We start from the raw sequence: 15,483 nt of genomic DNA, 5'->3' as shown, positions 1-15,483 counted from the left end.
ACTAACCTCTTTATTCCAGATGTTCAGTGATTGGTCGTGGCTGCCTGGAGAGCAGAATTTCTCCAACGACCTTTCATGAAAGGATTTTTCCTCTGTTACCATGTGACGCTCTACCGCCTCAGTGTGGATGGGATGTCAAACTACAACGTGATCCGTGACAATATTGGAGCATTGAGGCGTCATCAAACTGGAGGCCTTTGTCCGACTGTTTTTAGGTCAGATTACCTTTACTGGAGAAAAGTGAGCCTCTGATTATTGTAAGAACTTTTCTTATAGTGTGAATCTGTTAATTTATGGTCACCTGGATTTACCACGGTTACTTTTTGTTTTAGAGCAGGGGTGTCAGACTCATTGTAGTTCAGGGGCCAAATTCAGAGCAGCTGGATATCAACTGGGTCACAGATTTTTTGCCGAAAATTATTGTGCTCCAGTTCGCACTTCTACGTAAACACAAAATACAAAATATGTAAGAAACCAATATTCAAGCAATAAGTGACAGATATCAGTCCCAACAGGAAGTTTCAATTTCCTAGATTTTGTGACCAATTTATATTTAATAAACGGAAATATTAAGTCATAAATTAAGAATTTTGAGTTGATTCAACTGCTTAACATTAAAAACAATTGCAATCATGCGATATAAAAACTGTGAGCCTAGTTTATCGAGCTCTGCAAAATGTGGAATGTAAAGCTGTACGATGACGACTCAAACCGTTTGCTGAATGAATGTAGTCATTGTCTACGTACGATAGTCTGTAATAATACAACACAAATACCAGTAACCAAGTCTATGATTTGTATTCAGTATACCTTATGTTGGTTTGTCAGTACAAGTTAGGATTAAAGGCCATAATAACCATGTGAGTGACGTACTTTTATTGTCACCAATCTGTGAAAGCAGGAATAAATCTTCCCTCCTTGTACATCATTCTATTCCTGTACCGCAGCATCGATTTATTATATTTTTGTCTTTAAGTTTTTTTGTTTTTCCACTTGACCAGTTGTGTAAATAGGGGAAAAAAAGTGACGTTACATGCCATCAGGTGTCCGTGACACTTTGTAAATGTTAGATATTTTTTTGTAAAACAACAGGTTTTCTCTGACTTCCTGTCATGCTGAATTAAAATAAACAACATACGAGAAACAACAACTCGGGGAATTTATTAATGTTTTATTCTTTATTTCACTTATTTGAACTAATCTGTTTCAGGTCCTAAACGTATACAAAGCACAGCACTGAATAAGTGAAATAGAGTTAAACAGGTTTAAGACACAAAACGTGACAAGATGAAGAGTTAAAATCTTTTTAAAGAAATAAAACCGGACCTGAAAAACAAATGTTTAGGCAGCTGAGGGTTCACAGTTTGTGTTGCTGAAATCCAACATTAGGAGTGACCTGTGTTCCCCGCTTAACTCTGAACCCTGTTTGTGTCTGAAAAAGTCTGAAAACTTTCCTTCTAGCTTCAAAAGCATGCAACAAAAAAAGAAAACAGTGTAGTATAGCGTAGAGTACCGTAATTAAACAATACTGCATTGACCACACAAAACATCAAAGAGAACACAGAAGTGTTGAAGACACTTCCAAAAGTGCACTTTGTCGGAAAACTGATTGTGAGTAATAGCACGAGATGGAAAACAGCTGTTCTTGCATATATTACTGGGTTAAAAAAAAAGTCAAATTTTAATGGAAAATACCTGAAAATAATGTTTAATAATAATTCTATTCCTGGGTTAAATTACAGTACTGGAGGTCGAGGAGGCTGATGGAAGCTGAGACTTCAGGCTGTATGAGTGTATCCATGTGTGTGTGAACAGGCCATGTTGGTGTTCACACTTGTTTAATTTAATTCTCCTTCCTGTTGAATATTTACGCCTCCAGCTCGAAACCCATGCCCACTTTGTGCCCGCCGGCGTTCACGTTCTTCCCATCGATCAGCGCTGAGAGGGTGAGCTTCACTCCTGTGGGACCAACCACAAATTATAGAAAATATTAATTTTTTTTGTAGAACGCTTTCTTTTCTTAACAGATTTCAATAGTCTCACCTGGCCTGAGGGTTTGTGTGTATCCAACACCAACAAGGCAAGCGCTGTTCACCTTAGTCTGGAAGAAAAACATCATTTTGGCAAATATTTAGTTACATGCAGCCCTAATTCTTACCATTGTATCGCATCATAATTCTGCAAATACTAAACTAATTAAAAAGCAGCGTTAATGTAGACATTACAAGGGCTTTAATTCTAAACAAAAGCATCGATTACTAAAGAATTACTAACATATTTATTAATCGAGAAGAAGCACAGAAGAAGAGAGGATTTCATTTATTGCATTAAATATGGATGCTGTGCATGTCCATACATCTTAATAATAATAATTCCACATGAATAAGGTTATTTTAGATTCAATTAAAAAGGAGATTGTTCTTTGGTTGCTTTAAAAATGCTCAGATATGTTTTTGATTATTGATTATGTTATAAAGTGGTCTAAATCAGGTTTATGCTTTGGTCACATATTTAAAAGCCTGCAGTGTGAGTTAAGTCTCAGATTAATTACATTTGGCCAAATGTGGGAAAGTACAGCGGCATATTAGGGCCACATTAAAATAAAATAAAAATCTATATTTTTTTACTTGTACATTACATGATAATAATGTTGATAACTGTTGTTCAAGTGAAGTATTTTCTGTAATTGTATATTTTGTGTTTTGAATAGCAGCAGCTTTTGCTGTGACTAATGGGGATCCAAATAAATAAACTAAACAAGATTTAAGTCATAATTTTAAGAGAATAAAGTTATAATTTTAAGAGAATAAAGTAGGATTTTAATAAAATCTTATTTTCATGAGATTAAAGGTGTTATCGGCTATTGCCGTTAGTTGCGTCCACTTCAACAGGGAATTCTGAGCGCTATACCCTTTTGAGTTTCCTCAATTAAAATATTGTGACTTTATTCTAATAAAATTATGACTAGTCGCAAAATATTAAGACTTTAAACTCGAAATATTATTACTTTAATCTCATAGTGCTCAGATTTTTATTTTTATTTTAATGTGGCCCTAATATGCCTTTGTAGGAAGTAAAAAAAAAAAAAACACTATCCCAACATCATGAAAAGGTGAATTATTTCTTACAGAAAGGGACGCGTCCTTATCCAGCTGGTATTTGGCTCCGAGTCCAAAGCGGGTGTTGTTGCTGCCTGCGGTCCAGGCCAGGTGGACGGCCGTCTCCAAGTTACTGTTCACCTTCTGGTAAATGGAGCCACCGAACTCGATGCCGTCATTTCTAAATCCACACACCATAAAAAAAGTGTTGATTTTAGAGCGATGAAAAAGATCCTCAAAGTGTGTATAGTGCGTTTTCTGTTGCGTGTGTTCACTCACACGTTGGTGTGGAGCTGGAAGTCTCCGGCCTTGTATCCCAGGGCAAAGTTGTTTTGAGTCATTTTGGATTTAGCCGTGTCAAAAGCTAACTGGTAACCAGCTAACCAGCCCTCGTAACCCAGCACGGCCGCAGCGTGAACGGTGGGACCGGACATGTCGAAGTCCAAGTCGCATCCCACGTTCATAAAGTCACGCTTGTAGGCGGTCTTCAGTTTGGCGCTCTTCTTGCTGTTGAAAATCATTTAAATGGCAGATTTACGTGTGTGTGTGTGTATCTGTGTGTGTGTCTTACCCAGTATTTGGCACAAACGACGAGTCCAACCCGAGCTTCAGGCCTTTAGCCAGCTTTACACAGACAGAAAACATAATAATTAATGATCAGCTGATGCTTTATCAGGAGTATAATAAATATTTCATATTATTATTACTACTAGCTACACTAGATATGATTGTGTGACATAACAATTCTACAATAATTTGGTCAGTTACAATACTAGTTTGTTTATTTATAAAAGCTGTTACAATAAATCTGACTCATCTGTTAGTATCGAGCTTATTTCAAAGGCTCTTATTGTGAAAGTCTAGATCTTAAACAAGCTACTTTTATCACACCACGGGCCACAAAAATACGACCAATCAAAGGGCCACGTTATCAACATTCATATCAGCATTTCGAATAATCAATCAATCTGAGCCTTAATACAGGAAAGGACAAAGGGTTTTGTGCATATTTGTTGTATTGTGAATTTTCGTGGTTGTCTTTTGTGTATTTTATTGTTTCATATTACAAATTAAAGTTCCTTATATTCAGTAGTGTTCTGCTTTTTTGTATTTCACCATATTTTGGGTATTAATAAACAGTATAAATCCTGTGTATATTAATGTCCTTATTTCATATATCTGCTGATACATCAGATTTTCAAAGTCCCCAAAATCGGTAACGGCATTAAGCCCAAAAATCCAATATCAGTCAAGCTCTATTTCATATTCTTTCTAAATGTAATTTTCTTAAACTTAAACCATATTTGATGAACTTCAGGTGATAAATTTTACTTAGACAAAAAACACCACGTTAGAGAAATATTGACCAAAGGGGAAACACTCTTTCTGAAGCTCTAGGTTGGTTTCCTACACAGATATGTGTAGTATAGAAGCATAAGCATAGTATGAACCATTTGCGTCAAACCAACTTCTTTATTTTATTTTATTTTTACGTGATCCATTTATTACTTAAAAATTTGCCCCAATAATCAGAAAGTAGCAGGCCCAGGAATAAGGTGAATTTGTGCATCTCTACCTGGTCTTCCATGGTGATCTCTGTGGTCAGCGTGTTGTCTGTGTTCCATTTCTGGTTGAAGGTCATTCCCAGGTCTTTAAGCTTGTACTTGGTCTCCAGGTGGCCTCCCGACCTCCCTGTGTCTGTGTTGTTGGAGCCTGAGGTGGCAAACTCCTGCAGGACAGACACACGTAGTGATGGAGGAACAGAAATAGGTGAAAATATGAAGAGAAAGACACAAACAACTTGGAGTTATTCAAAAATATAAATAGATTAGGGAGAAAAGGAAATGAGGAGGAGCTTGTGAGAGAGTTTGGTTTGCAGAATCATATGGGGAGAGATTTGTCCCAAAAATATTCACAAATATATCCACATTCTTCACACGTATTTTTCAGATGTTTGCATGTTTTTCAGATCCACAAATACATCCGCAGTTTACACATGTTTTATAATTTGTGCGTGTCTATTTAGCATGAATTATGTGTAAAAATTGTGCTTGTTCATTGTGTAAAGTGCGTTTGTGGATCGGCCAGCAACAAACGCAACGCAGTTTTTCTCAGATTGACACACAAAGGTCCCGATCCACATGTGGAAAGCACCACCCCTCCACTAGGAGGCAGTATTGACGTCTCTGCTGAAGATTAAATCATTGACTGCCAAAGACGTCTTTTGGTTTAGTAACGGTGACTGCCAAAGACTTCTAAAGATGTGAATTGTGTTTTACGGCTGGGGTTGCTAGGAGACAGTGTGACGAAGCACTCCTGTGAATATCAAGCTTGTACCATGATGTAGTGACCAATTGGTGATATGTAGGTGGCAGCAGCGCACCTTTGGATGAGAGCTCACCCGTGATGGGCAGAGCTCAGAGGAAGAGGAAAAGAGTTTACAAGACAGAAAATGACGCTACGAGAGTTGATGCTGAAGCACCCAGCAGCACACACTCAACCACAGCATGTGTGGAACTAAGTAGACTATTGAAAGTGTCACAATGGTCAGAGAAAACGATCAAAAAACGGGGCAAGCGGTGACACTCAGCATGTCCGGGATGAGGAGGAAGTTGCGTGTGTGGAGACTGACGGGGGAGAGACTTGGAGGACGGCCATAATACAGTAAGAAAACCATTCAATTCTGACCCAGATAGCAAAATAATAATTTTGAAATTAAAAGCTGGGTCTCAGTGTTGTTTTTGTAGTTTTATAGTAGGAAACCAATGTTGAGGTGTCACTAAGCAAAAAAAAAAAATTGCTTTAAAGTCACAAATCGATTTTTTCAGAAAGACTTTTTTTTCAGCTTTTTGTCACAAACTGGCGATTTGTGTGAAACTTGCCTCTATTCATCTGCTGATTACGGAAGAACAAAATAAGCTAGAAACAAAGTATTTCTTTCTGATGAAACTAGAGAGTCTAATCCTTCAGAATTTGGTTTCAGATTTCAGATTGTCATAGGACAAAATATTCTGTGGATCTTAAAAAAAAATGAAAATCATCTATAACACCTGGCTATATGGGGTTGGCTGCTCTGAAAAGGGCTGGCAGTGAATGAGTTCATTACTGTACAGTATCATGTATTTGGCCAAACTGGTGCACTACAGATGCACAAGCCGGACAATACACAAACGCACTTTACACAATAAACAAGCACAATTAAAGATTTACACATTATAATACATGATAAATACACACACAAATGATAAAACGTGTCAATTGTAGATACATTTGTGGATTTGAAAAACACATGTAAAAATCTGAAAATGTGTTTGTGAATATTTTTTAGACAAATCTCTCCCCATAGAATCAGTGCCGCTACAACTCAAGTGTAACATTACAGTCTGTGTTTAAGCTCCACACTCACTGTCTCTCTCTCTTACCATCTGACAGGAGTGTCCACAGAAGAAGCAGGAAAAGAGAGAATAGAGGATGTTAGGTTGAATCACACAGTTTACATGAGGTTTAATAAGCACACATAGAAAAGCAGGATTCCAGAAAACAGAATGAATGTATTTCCTGGCAATAATGTAGCTGGAAAGTCTTTGCAAAAGGTTGAAATACAGACACAGAATGTGTCATGCGTGGTAAAATAACAGTGAGAGTTAGCGGTGCGTCGGCGTTTCTCTGTTGACTGCAAATGTTACACATCAACCACAAATCAGAGGCCACATCAGTTCACTTACAACCCCACTCTGGGTCTTGGTCTTGACATCCAGCTTCAGAACTCCATACCCTGGAGAGAAAAGACATCAGAGCACGTTAGAGGGAAAAACAGTGAAAAGGGGGTCACATCCTGGATTCTCACTGTAAATAAACAGCTGTGACTCCAACAACACAACACCAGAGGGTCTGTAGTAGAAATGTGTCTACTCACCAAAGCCCTTATTCAAGATATCTTTGGCAGATTTTCCCAGATCTGCATATGCTGGAGGAACAGCCATTGTGCCTGAAAAGGGAGAAAAACATTAAAAACTACTACAATCAATTACCATTGTCTAGAAAGCAGAAACCCTGCAGGATTTCACTTTATATGCATACATAAAATCATAGGTTTTTTTCCCCCATAGACAATTGTACAAAAAACCTTTCATTTATAGACAATATAAAGAGAAAATATTGTTTACATTGAATGCATTTAAAATGGATTCATATTAATAGCTACTGGGAACAGAGAGTGTTTGGTGGTTGCTGTGGTTATTCTTAGACACCATTGAGAAAATACTGGGAAAAAAACCTAACTTACTGGAAAACAGCATGAAATCAAAATGCAAATGCAAACAAACATTAAAGCTGAGCATTGTGGAAGCAAAGCAATGCAACAGGAAGAGCATCTGTAAGGATACAGACAGTACATTATAGATGGGCAACTTTTATCAAACCACAAAACTGTTTCTGATCTGAGGGCCACATTATCAACATTCATGTCAGCATTTAGAAAAAAGATCTGAGCAATAATTCTGCAAATAACAAAGGGTGTTGGTTGGTTTTTGTTGGCATTTTATATTATTTTCTGTCATTTTTTTAATGTTTCAGTTGTTTTGTATTTTTGATTTTTGTTTTGAGAGCCATTTTCTGTACTTGTTTAAAGCTTTGTGTGTTTTTGGAGTCATTTAGTGTATTTTTGTTATGTGTGTTTTTAGATTCATGAGGTGTATTTTCATTGTCATATTGTGTAATTTTGTTGTTGTTTTGTGTTATGAGGTTTTTGTGTATTATTTTTGCATCATTTCTTTATCATATAGTTTGGATTTTTTTGTATTTTTATGTGTTTTTAAAATCATTTTCTGTATTTTTATTGCTGTTTTGCGTGTCTTTAGTTGTCATTTTGTGCCTTTACTTTGGGGGCTGAGGGCTACATGTGGGCTGCCATTTGCTCATGTCTGATTTAGAATGTAAAAACACAATTAAAAAATGTGTGCTTTTTTAGGTCATTTCGTGTAGTTTCGGAGTCATTTGTGTGTATTTTTATCGTTTTGTGAATTTATTTTGGGGAGCTGCACAAAAATAGTCCAACAGCCACATGTGTTAGAGCCATTTTCAGTATTGTTTGTTATCGTTTTGTGTGTTTTAGGAGTACTTTTGTATAATTGTGGTGTTTCAGGCTGCCAGTTACCTATTCCTGTAGTGCATGGATGCTAGGAAGCATTGCAGGTAGTGCTTTCTACCAGCTCGTGACGTGCAAACATTGATCACATGCTATCAGTCTATGGATTGTAACGGGACTCCGCTCCCTTTTCCTGCAACACTTATTGATTGGCAGGCGGCACTAGTGGTTTTTACGCTATGGCAGACACTCCCTTGTATTAATGCACCATAATAAACATGAATGAAAGGCTCAATAAAGCGTTGAAACCAAAGAAAATTGCACGACTGTGAGGAATAACGACACAAGCCAAAGCAGTTGAGCTAACGTACGCTGTAGCTAAATGAGTTAATCAGACTCAGCGACTACCACTCCCACAAACCACTGCAGTGCGGAGCAGAGCTCCACACGGTCATCAGGGTCCCCTGGGTCAGCATGAGCACGTTTTTTAACCATGTGACCATGTGAGAGCCTCCAGGTTAATTTACATTCACATGCAAACTAAAGGCAGTTTAATGTTTAACTGCACCTCCTTCCCTGCGTCTCTTCTGTTAATCTCACTTATCAGGACCTTCCTTCAGACTTTGCTCAGGGAAAAGCAAACAAATCAACTAATCCATTTATTACTGAGTGGCCATTAAATAAAGCAAGGCATATCCAGACTGTGGCATTAGCTGCAGGTAATCCATCAGAAAGGATCAAATACTCCAGCAAGTTTCTGCTCTGAAGGAAGTGTAAGCGACACGGTACAGATACAGATCCAGGGACCCTGATGACAGACCCTGAGGGCCCCACCCCCACTCACCGTGTCCTTTGGGTGTGTGATGATGACACTTCCCACAGTGGGCTTTGTTCTGAACACCCTCCACTTTATCTGCCATGTCTCCTCAGAGAAGAAGTGCAATATTATCTTAGAATGTTATCATGAAAGCTTTTCAATGGCTGTTGTAGATTGTACAGTATGAGTATGGACTAGGGCTAAACGAGTAATTGCATTTGTGATATATCTCAATATAAAACACGATTTTCTAAATGCAAATGCTGCAATTTTTAATTTTTTTTATTTATTTATTTTACTTGTCCTGTCTTGTATTGTCCTGTTAAGTTCAGAGAGTGTTTAAGAAGTGCAGTCAACATATTTACATGTTTCATAAAACGTGAAGTTAGTTAGATATGTTGAAGAGGTAAAGCCACAGATTTGTTTGCTTTATTGTTGTAATCTGTGCTTTAAAAGTTATATTTTATATTTATTTAAAGTTTAAATAAACTTTAATAAACGCAAAGGGCTTTTAAAAATGACTAAAGTGGGTCTAATATCCTCACAAAAAAAACAATAAAGTAAAGTAAATGTTGACCAGCAGGTGTCCTCAGTAAGCAATGTTTGTAATGAAGATGAGTAATAATAATAAAAAAATAAAAAATAAGCTTTCACTATATATATATATATATATATATATATATATATGTAGCCTATATTACAGTGTTAAATATTAAACCTCCCACTTTTCTACATACTTCCTGGGGAAACAGCACTAGTGGTAAAGAGTCCAAGACAAAGAAATTGAAATGTTTTTAATCTGAGGCTATAAATGTATATTCACGTGATTTAAGTTCAACACAAAGTTTGCCCCTTTAAACATGATACCAATGCTCATAATGTTCTTGTCCTTCAACAGCTCCAACTCTCTCGTCCTGAGCGTGTCACTTGTCAACAGCTACACCAGCTGACCCGTGTCCCGCTGACTCCACGCTAAGTCTGACCTGTCTTTGTTATTTAGGTTAACAGCTTAACAGACACAGTAGTGGTGCAGTGTAGTGACACTTCCCCAAACAGCCCCAGCTCAAGTCCTTCATCGTCTCAGCTCCAAATTTAGCCCAGGTGAACCCGACCGTGGGCCCATGTGGCTTGGCACCCAGAGCGTGTCCTCGTCCAGGTTCACAGTATTTAAAAAAACAACAAACTGAGAGCACATGCGTTTGTCTGTATTTTGCACGTCAGCATTGTTTACACACAAACACCATCCAGCCAATCACAGAGATGATCCGTTACGTTCCTGCCTGACGACAGACTAGACTAGGCCTGAAGGTCAAAAACACTCCAGTATAAAATTACAAAAAGGAACAAACACACCTGAACTCATGTATTATTATTATAACTCATGTTGTCCTTTTGTTTATTTTTTGTATGAATTTAGTTTATCTTTTTGTGTATTTTTGTCATAATTCTTTTGTATTGTTGTTGTTTTGTATATTTTTGTTGTCATTTTGTGCATTTATGTTGACGTTTTGTATAATTCTTTGTCATTTCTATTATTTTTGTTGTCATTTTGTGCATTTATGTTGTCATTTCTATAATTTTTGTTGTCATTTTGTATATTTGTCATCTTTTGTATTTATGTTATTTAGTATATTTCTTTGTTATTTCTATTGTGTTATTTTTGTGGTAATTTTGTGTATATTTTCTTGTGTAGTGTATTTTTCTGTACTTTTGTATGTGTTTTGGAGTCACTGTGTGTTTACTTTGGAGGCCATATTAAATGAGACAGCTCACCAGTTGTCCATGTCTGCTCTAGTTAGACTCAGTTAGTGAAAAGCTTAAATGCAGCAGGTTGGAGTCTCTCACTGCTTTATTTGAGGTTACTGGTGCTAACTTAAGCAAATGTTTGCTCCTGGGTTTGGGACACTGAGTTGTATCATAAATTAATGTGTTTTCCGGAACTTTACGACAACCAAAAGCAGCAGAGGTGAAACTAATGGATTACAAGTTATCACATTACATTAATTTAATTGATTTTACGTGTACTTCTCTGTGTGTGTATGTGTGTGTGTGTGTTCCTCAAATATCTCTGTGAATCAGAATGACCTGAGACTTTCAATGGCTGCTGCTGCTGCTTGGTTCAAGGGTGTGCAACGTCAGATTTGTTTGAACTGCAATGATGCTGTTCATAAATTATTTCATAAAATTGTCATGAACGCAGCTTTGCAGAAAAGCTCAATGTTGACAGGTAGTCATGGTGTTACGGCTGGTGCCTTATTGTGTTTACTGTGTTGGTGGAGGAGTGAGAGCTCTTCCACAATGTAATATCTATCCAAATGAGCAGGACAGCAGGGAGTGGCCATCACCAAGGATGCTGATTGGGTCTCCCCAGGGTGTGGCCCTACATAAGGACTGTCTACCCCAGAAGCTGGTGGAGAGCAGTAGTGGCTGTGTGACTCTCCCTTGCTTGCTGTCCACCAAGAGTGTATCTGGCTGTGTGAAGTGTGTGTGTGTATTCAGTGTTCCTGGTTCACCCAGCGTTTTGAGTTATTTCCTTGTATTCAGTGTTCCTGGTTCACCCAGCGTTTTGAGTTTTTTCCTTGTATTCAGTGTTCCTGGTTCACCCAGCGTTTTGAGTTATTTCCTTGTATTCAGTGTTCCTGGTTCACCCAGCGTTTTGAGTTTGAACTGGAATTATTGTTTGTCTTTTGTAAAGAAGCTGTAGGGGTGAACTGCCATTTCATTTCCTGTTTTCTAGTGTTTTTGTGTATAGGCTTAATATAGGAGTTTATTTATTATTTTGGCCTTGGTTCACCCTGACGTTTATGCTTCTGTTTTTGTGTTAAATTGTTGGGCAATAAATGACCTTTGCCTTATTCAATTCTCTGTGTTTCTTTTAAATGTGTTTGTTCCTACCCTAGACAAGGGACGTAACACATGGTAACTCAGGATACGTTGTAGAATCTACAGGAGTGACTGCACAAAGGGGCTTTTAAAAACAACTTAAGTGGATCTAATATCCTAAAAAAAAGTCAATATTGACCAGCAGGTGTCCTCACTGAGCAGCGTTAATAACTAAGGTGAGTAATAATAATAATAAACAATGGCGTGTGTAATTCAGAATTAAATTTGATTTAAAAATTGAGTGTTTACAAGGTCAGTTTAAAGAGGTTTTAACGTTTATTCTGAATTAAAGAGGAATTAAAGCTCCCATGTAAACCATCCACGAGAAAACTACTTAATCTCCCACTGAAGACATACTTCCTACGGACACTGCACTAGTATTTCTAAATCAGTAATTATAATTGTACTTAAGTACGTTTTAAAAGAAGTAATGTGTTGCTTTTCTACACCCAACCGTTACTGAGTAAATTATTATTTTTGGTTTTAAAATGATCAACAGACATTGTGAAACTACAAAAAAATGAAATAACCAGACAACAATCAAATGCATCACATCATAGCCGACCAACCAGATTAAACGCAATGCACCGTGCCCAAACAGCATTGAATGGAGGTTATTTTATCAGTTTTAGAGTTCATAAATGTTGCTACACTTAGAGCCTGATAACATTTCCATTTTGAATTAAATTACTAAGAATTGTACATTTTGACATACCTTTTATTTTATACAGATGCCTTTGTAGAAAATAAATTGTGCTAGATTTGTTCTCTTCCTTTTTAAGTTCATACATGAGATGTTTACTGTATGCAAGGGAACCCTGGCAAGATTTATTACCAAAAATAAATATGGGGGGGTGAAAGTAACTAGTAACTTTTACTTTGAGTACTATTTAATTGAGCTACTTTTTACTTGTACTTGAGTATTTTATGTAAGACTTACTTGTACTTTAGCACAAATTTTATTCAAGTACTTCTACCTGAGTAGGATATGTCAATACTATACACCTCTGAAAATCAGTTATTTGTCAAAACCACGTGTGTCAAACTTAAGGCCCAGGGGCCAAATCTTGCCCTAGGGCCATCCTATTCGGCCCACTCGAATAGTGAAAATGATAAAACAAACATTTAGCAAATGACAGGCTATTTACAAGTACCTGGTCGAGACTTCTGGTGTGTTCACAAAATAGAAAATGTGAACGTACAAAAGTCTTGAGGCATACATCTTTTTTGAGGTAAGACTAAAAGCCATGGCTATTTTTAACTCATTCACTGCCATTGACGCATATATAAGTCATTTCAAATCGAGTTTCGTCAGTATTAACTCTACTCAAAGCTTGTGCCCATTTCGATCGTTTTTCCGACTCTGTTGGGAAGAAGAAAAACGATACCTTCTCGCCTTGCAGCGAGTGGTTGCTGCATCTAAAAGCAGCACAACTTTTAGGCATGATAAACGTTCTACGGGTGCTCAAAAAGGTAGAGAAATGTGAACGCTCATGTGTCCATTTCAGTAGTAGTAACTATGTAGTTGTTGGCACCCCTCAAAATGGCGGGGCAAGTTACTAGGTCAAATGTCTCGGATGTGTGACTTCACGTGAATCTATCAATATCATTTAATAGTGGAAGTGCAAACTAGGGCACACTAATGTTGCTCTAAACACTATAAAGGCCCAGTAGTGTGTTATTTATTATTTACGTTGGAGGGAGTGGTCACAGGGGGCGGAGCTACCATAGATAACGGACCTGTTCATGATCCTTGTGTTTCCACATTAATCAGATAAAATAACACGTTAACAAACCATTCTCGGTTCAAGGTGCGACCTTCTCTGCTCTCTATTGTTCCTCTGCCAATGTTTCTATTTATAACAAAGTGTGCTCCATAAAGAGTTGCACAAAAACGCAGCGTAAACCCAATAAAACCTTAAAAATAAAACCCCTTTTGGTTTATTCTGACTTTTTTACTTCTTTAGATGCTGTAGTAACGATTTGAGGACACATTTTACAGCCGTATTCACTTAAGCTATTTATAGAAGCAGTTTTTTTTTTTTTCTCGGTGACTTTTCGTGCACTTGAAGGTAACACAGGCCTGAACTAGTGTTAAACCATTGGTCCTCCACGCCTTTCCTCCAGTGACTCACATCTCCCAGACACACACTTAGAACAGCCGCTTACAGCAGCTAATTCCCTCTCACAAACACACTTTTAGCCCTAAACACAGCTTTACATGTGTTTTAAAGGTGGATTAGGACAGCTATTGCTTACCTTTGTAGAGTCGGTGGTATGTGGTGCAGGGGGAGCAGTGAGTGAAGGAGAAAGAAACGGTCGGTTAGACACACTGGGCACGCGCGAGGCAGTCGTGCTGTGGGCGGGGCCAGTTGTTGTGCAATCGACTTTGGAGAGAGAGAGAGAGAGAGCATGTGTACATGTACTATATATATATAATTGTACTTGTACAACCGGACACATATGTGTTTATATTAATATATGTAAAATCCTGTACATAACCTCCCCTTTTATAACATTTATAACTTAATTGTAAATTGTGTTCTACATATATATATAGTGAAAGTCTATTTTATAATTTTTAGGCAAGACTCAGCGAGCACAGCCTTGCCATAGAGAAAGGCCGACACAGGCACACCTGGCTCCCCCGAGAGGACAGACTGTGCACCCACTGCACCCAGGGCCAGGTGGAGACCGAGCTGCACTTCTTCACCCCTTGCCTCAGCTACCAGGACCTCAGAGACACATACTTCCCCCTGGTCACACACACACACACACATATATATATATATATATAGTGAAAGCCTATTTTATTTTAATCTTATTGTTTTGCACAAATTTTACAATATTTAATCTTTTCGTGTGTACATGGTTCTCACACTTGCTTTGGCAATGTAAACCTGTTTTCTCATGCCAAAAAAGCTGTTCTGAATTTGAGAGAGAGAGAGAGAATGAACATATTATCCTATCTATATATCCATCCATCCAACTATCTATCTATCTATCTATCTATCTATCTATCTATCTATCTATCTATCTATCTATCTATCTATCTATCTATCTATCTATCTATCTATCTATCTATCCATATAGACTTTTATACATATACTGTATAGATATGTGTCTATCTATATATATATTATTATTTTATTTTTTTAAATGTAAATCAATGGTTTTCTCGTTGCATTCTCGTGTTTTGTGTGTAAAAAGAACTGTCACCTTACTACAAAGAAAATCCACCTAACCTACGGGTACAAATAAAGTAACCTGAATCTGATTTATCGTTTTGTTTGAAATTGTATTTTTGCAAACTTTGTGCAATGATGTCCATTTTATGAAATATAAATATAAATATCATGTTGTGTGAGACAACAAAACTAATGATTTTATTTTTTTTAGCCATTACTCCATCCTAAGTAACATGATTAGCATAGACATAAAGAAGCTAGACTAGCATTGCTACAAGAACATAATGCAAATGTAGGCACGTACACTAGCAGAAAGTTTACGTTACTGACTAGGATTCATTACTAGGAGGTGTATTTGCTCTTATTTGAACTCTCACGTGTGAACGTCACAGTCAAGCTTAGTTTTGCGGC

General features: G+C 37.4%; 2 protein-coding genes across 5 annotated transcripts in view; one reads left to right on the top strand and one right to left on the bottom strand.

Annotated features, from left to right (window-relative positions):
• Positions 1-4,190, top strand: part of ikbkb (inhibitor of nuclear factor kappa B kinase subunit beta) — a 30,808-nt gene extending 26,618 nt beyond the window's left edge. Inside the window, exon 22 of the mRNA XM_028457294.1 lies at positions 20-4,190. Coding sequence (XP_028313095.1) covers positions 20-79 — 60 coding nt within the window. The 3' untranslated portion in view covers positions 80-4,190. The remainder of the gene's footprint in view (positions 1-19) is intronic.
• vdac3 (voltage-dependent anion channel 3) lies at positions 1,655-14,272 on the bottom strand. 4 transcript variants are annotated; one of them, XM_028457335.1, is made up of 11 exons: positions 14,144-14,272; positions 9,029-9,106; positions 7,015-7,086; positions 6,824-6,873; positions 6,521-6,523; positions 4,675-4,827; positions 3,670-3,722; positions 3,378-3,605; positions 3,129-3,279; positions 2,044-2,101; positions 1,655-1,959 (listed from the first exon to the last, which is right to left on the bottom strand). In XM_028457335.1, the coding sequence occupies exons 2-11, from the start codon at positions 9,102-9,104 to the stop codon at positions 1,868-1,870; spliced, it is 936 nt and encodes a 311-aa protein (XP_028313136.1). In that variant the 5' UTR covers positions 9,105-9,106; positions 14,144-14,272; the 3' UTR covers positions 1,655-1,867. The 4 variants fall into 4 exon arrangements, with proteins under 4 accessions (XP_028313136.1, XP_028313137.1, XP_028313138.1 ...); XM_028457336.1 differs by lacking the exon at positions 6,521-6,523; XM_028457337.1 differs by lacking the exon at positions 9,029-9,106 and having other exon boundaries at positions 14,144-14,242.
• Positions 14,273-15,483: the final 1,211 nt, after the last annotated feature.

Source organism: Gouania willdenowi, chromosome 9 (genome assembly GCF_900634775.1).
Source record: "Gouania willdenowi chromosome 9, fGouWil2.1, whole genome shotgun sequence".
Classification (NCBI taxonomy): Eukaryota; Metazoa; Chordata; class Actinopteri; order Blenniiformes; family Gobiesocidae; genus Gouania; species Gouania willdenowi.
The sequence above is the reverse complement of the archived record's forward strand: the minus strand, read 5'-3'. Positions and strand labels throughout refer to the sequence as shown.

Bases quoted from the DNA above. Each gene is read 5' to 3' on its own strand.
- vdac3 (XM_028457335.1), bottom strand. From the start codon at position 9,104: ATGGCAGATAAAGTGGAGGGTGTTCAGAACAAAGCCCACTGTGGGAAG. The intron at 3,606-3,669 runs GTAAGACACACA...GATTTTCAACAG, and splicing joins TCGTTTGTGCCAAATACTGG to CAAGAAGAGCGCCAAACTGA. The intron at 2,102-3,128 runs GTAAGAAATAAT...TTTTTCTTCCAG, and splicing joins ATAAGGACGCGTCCCTTTCT to ACTAAGGTGAACAGCGCTTG.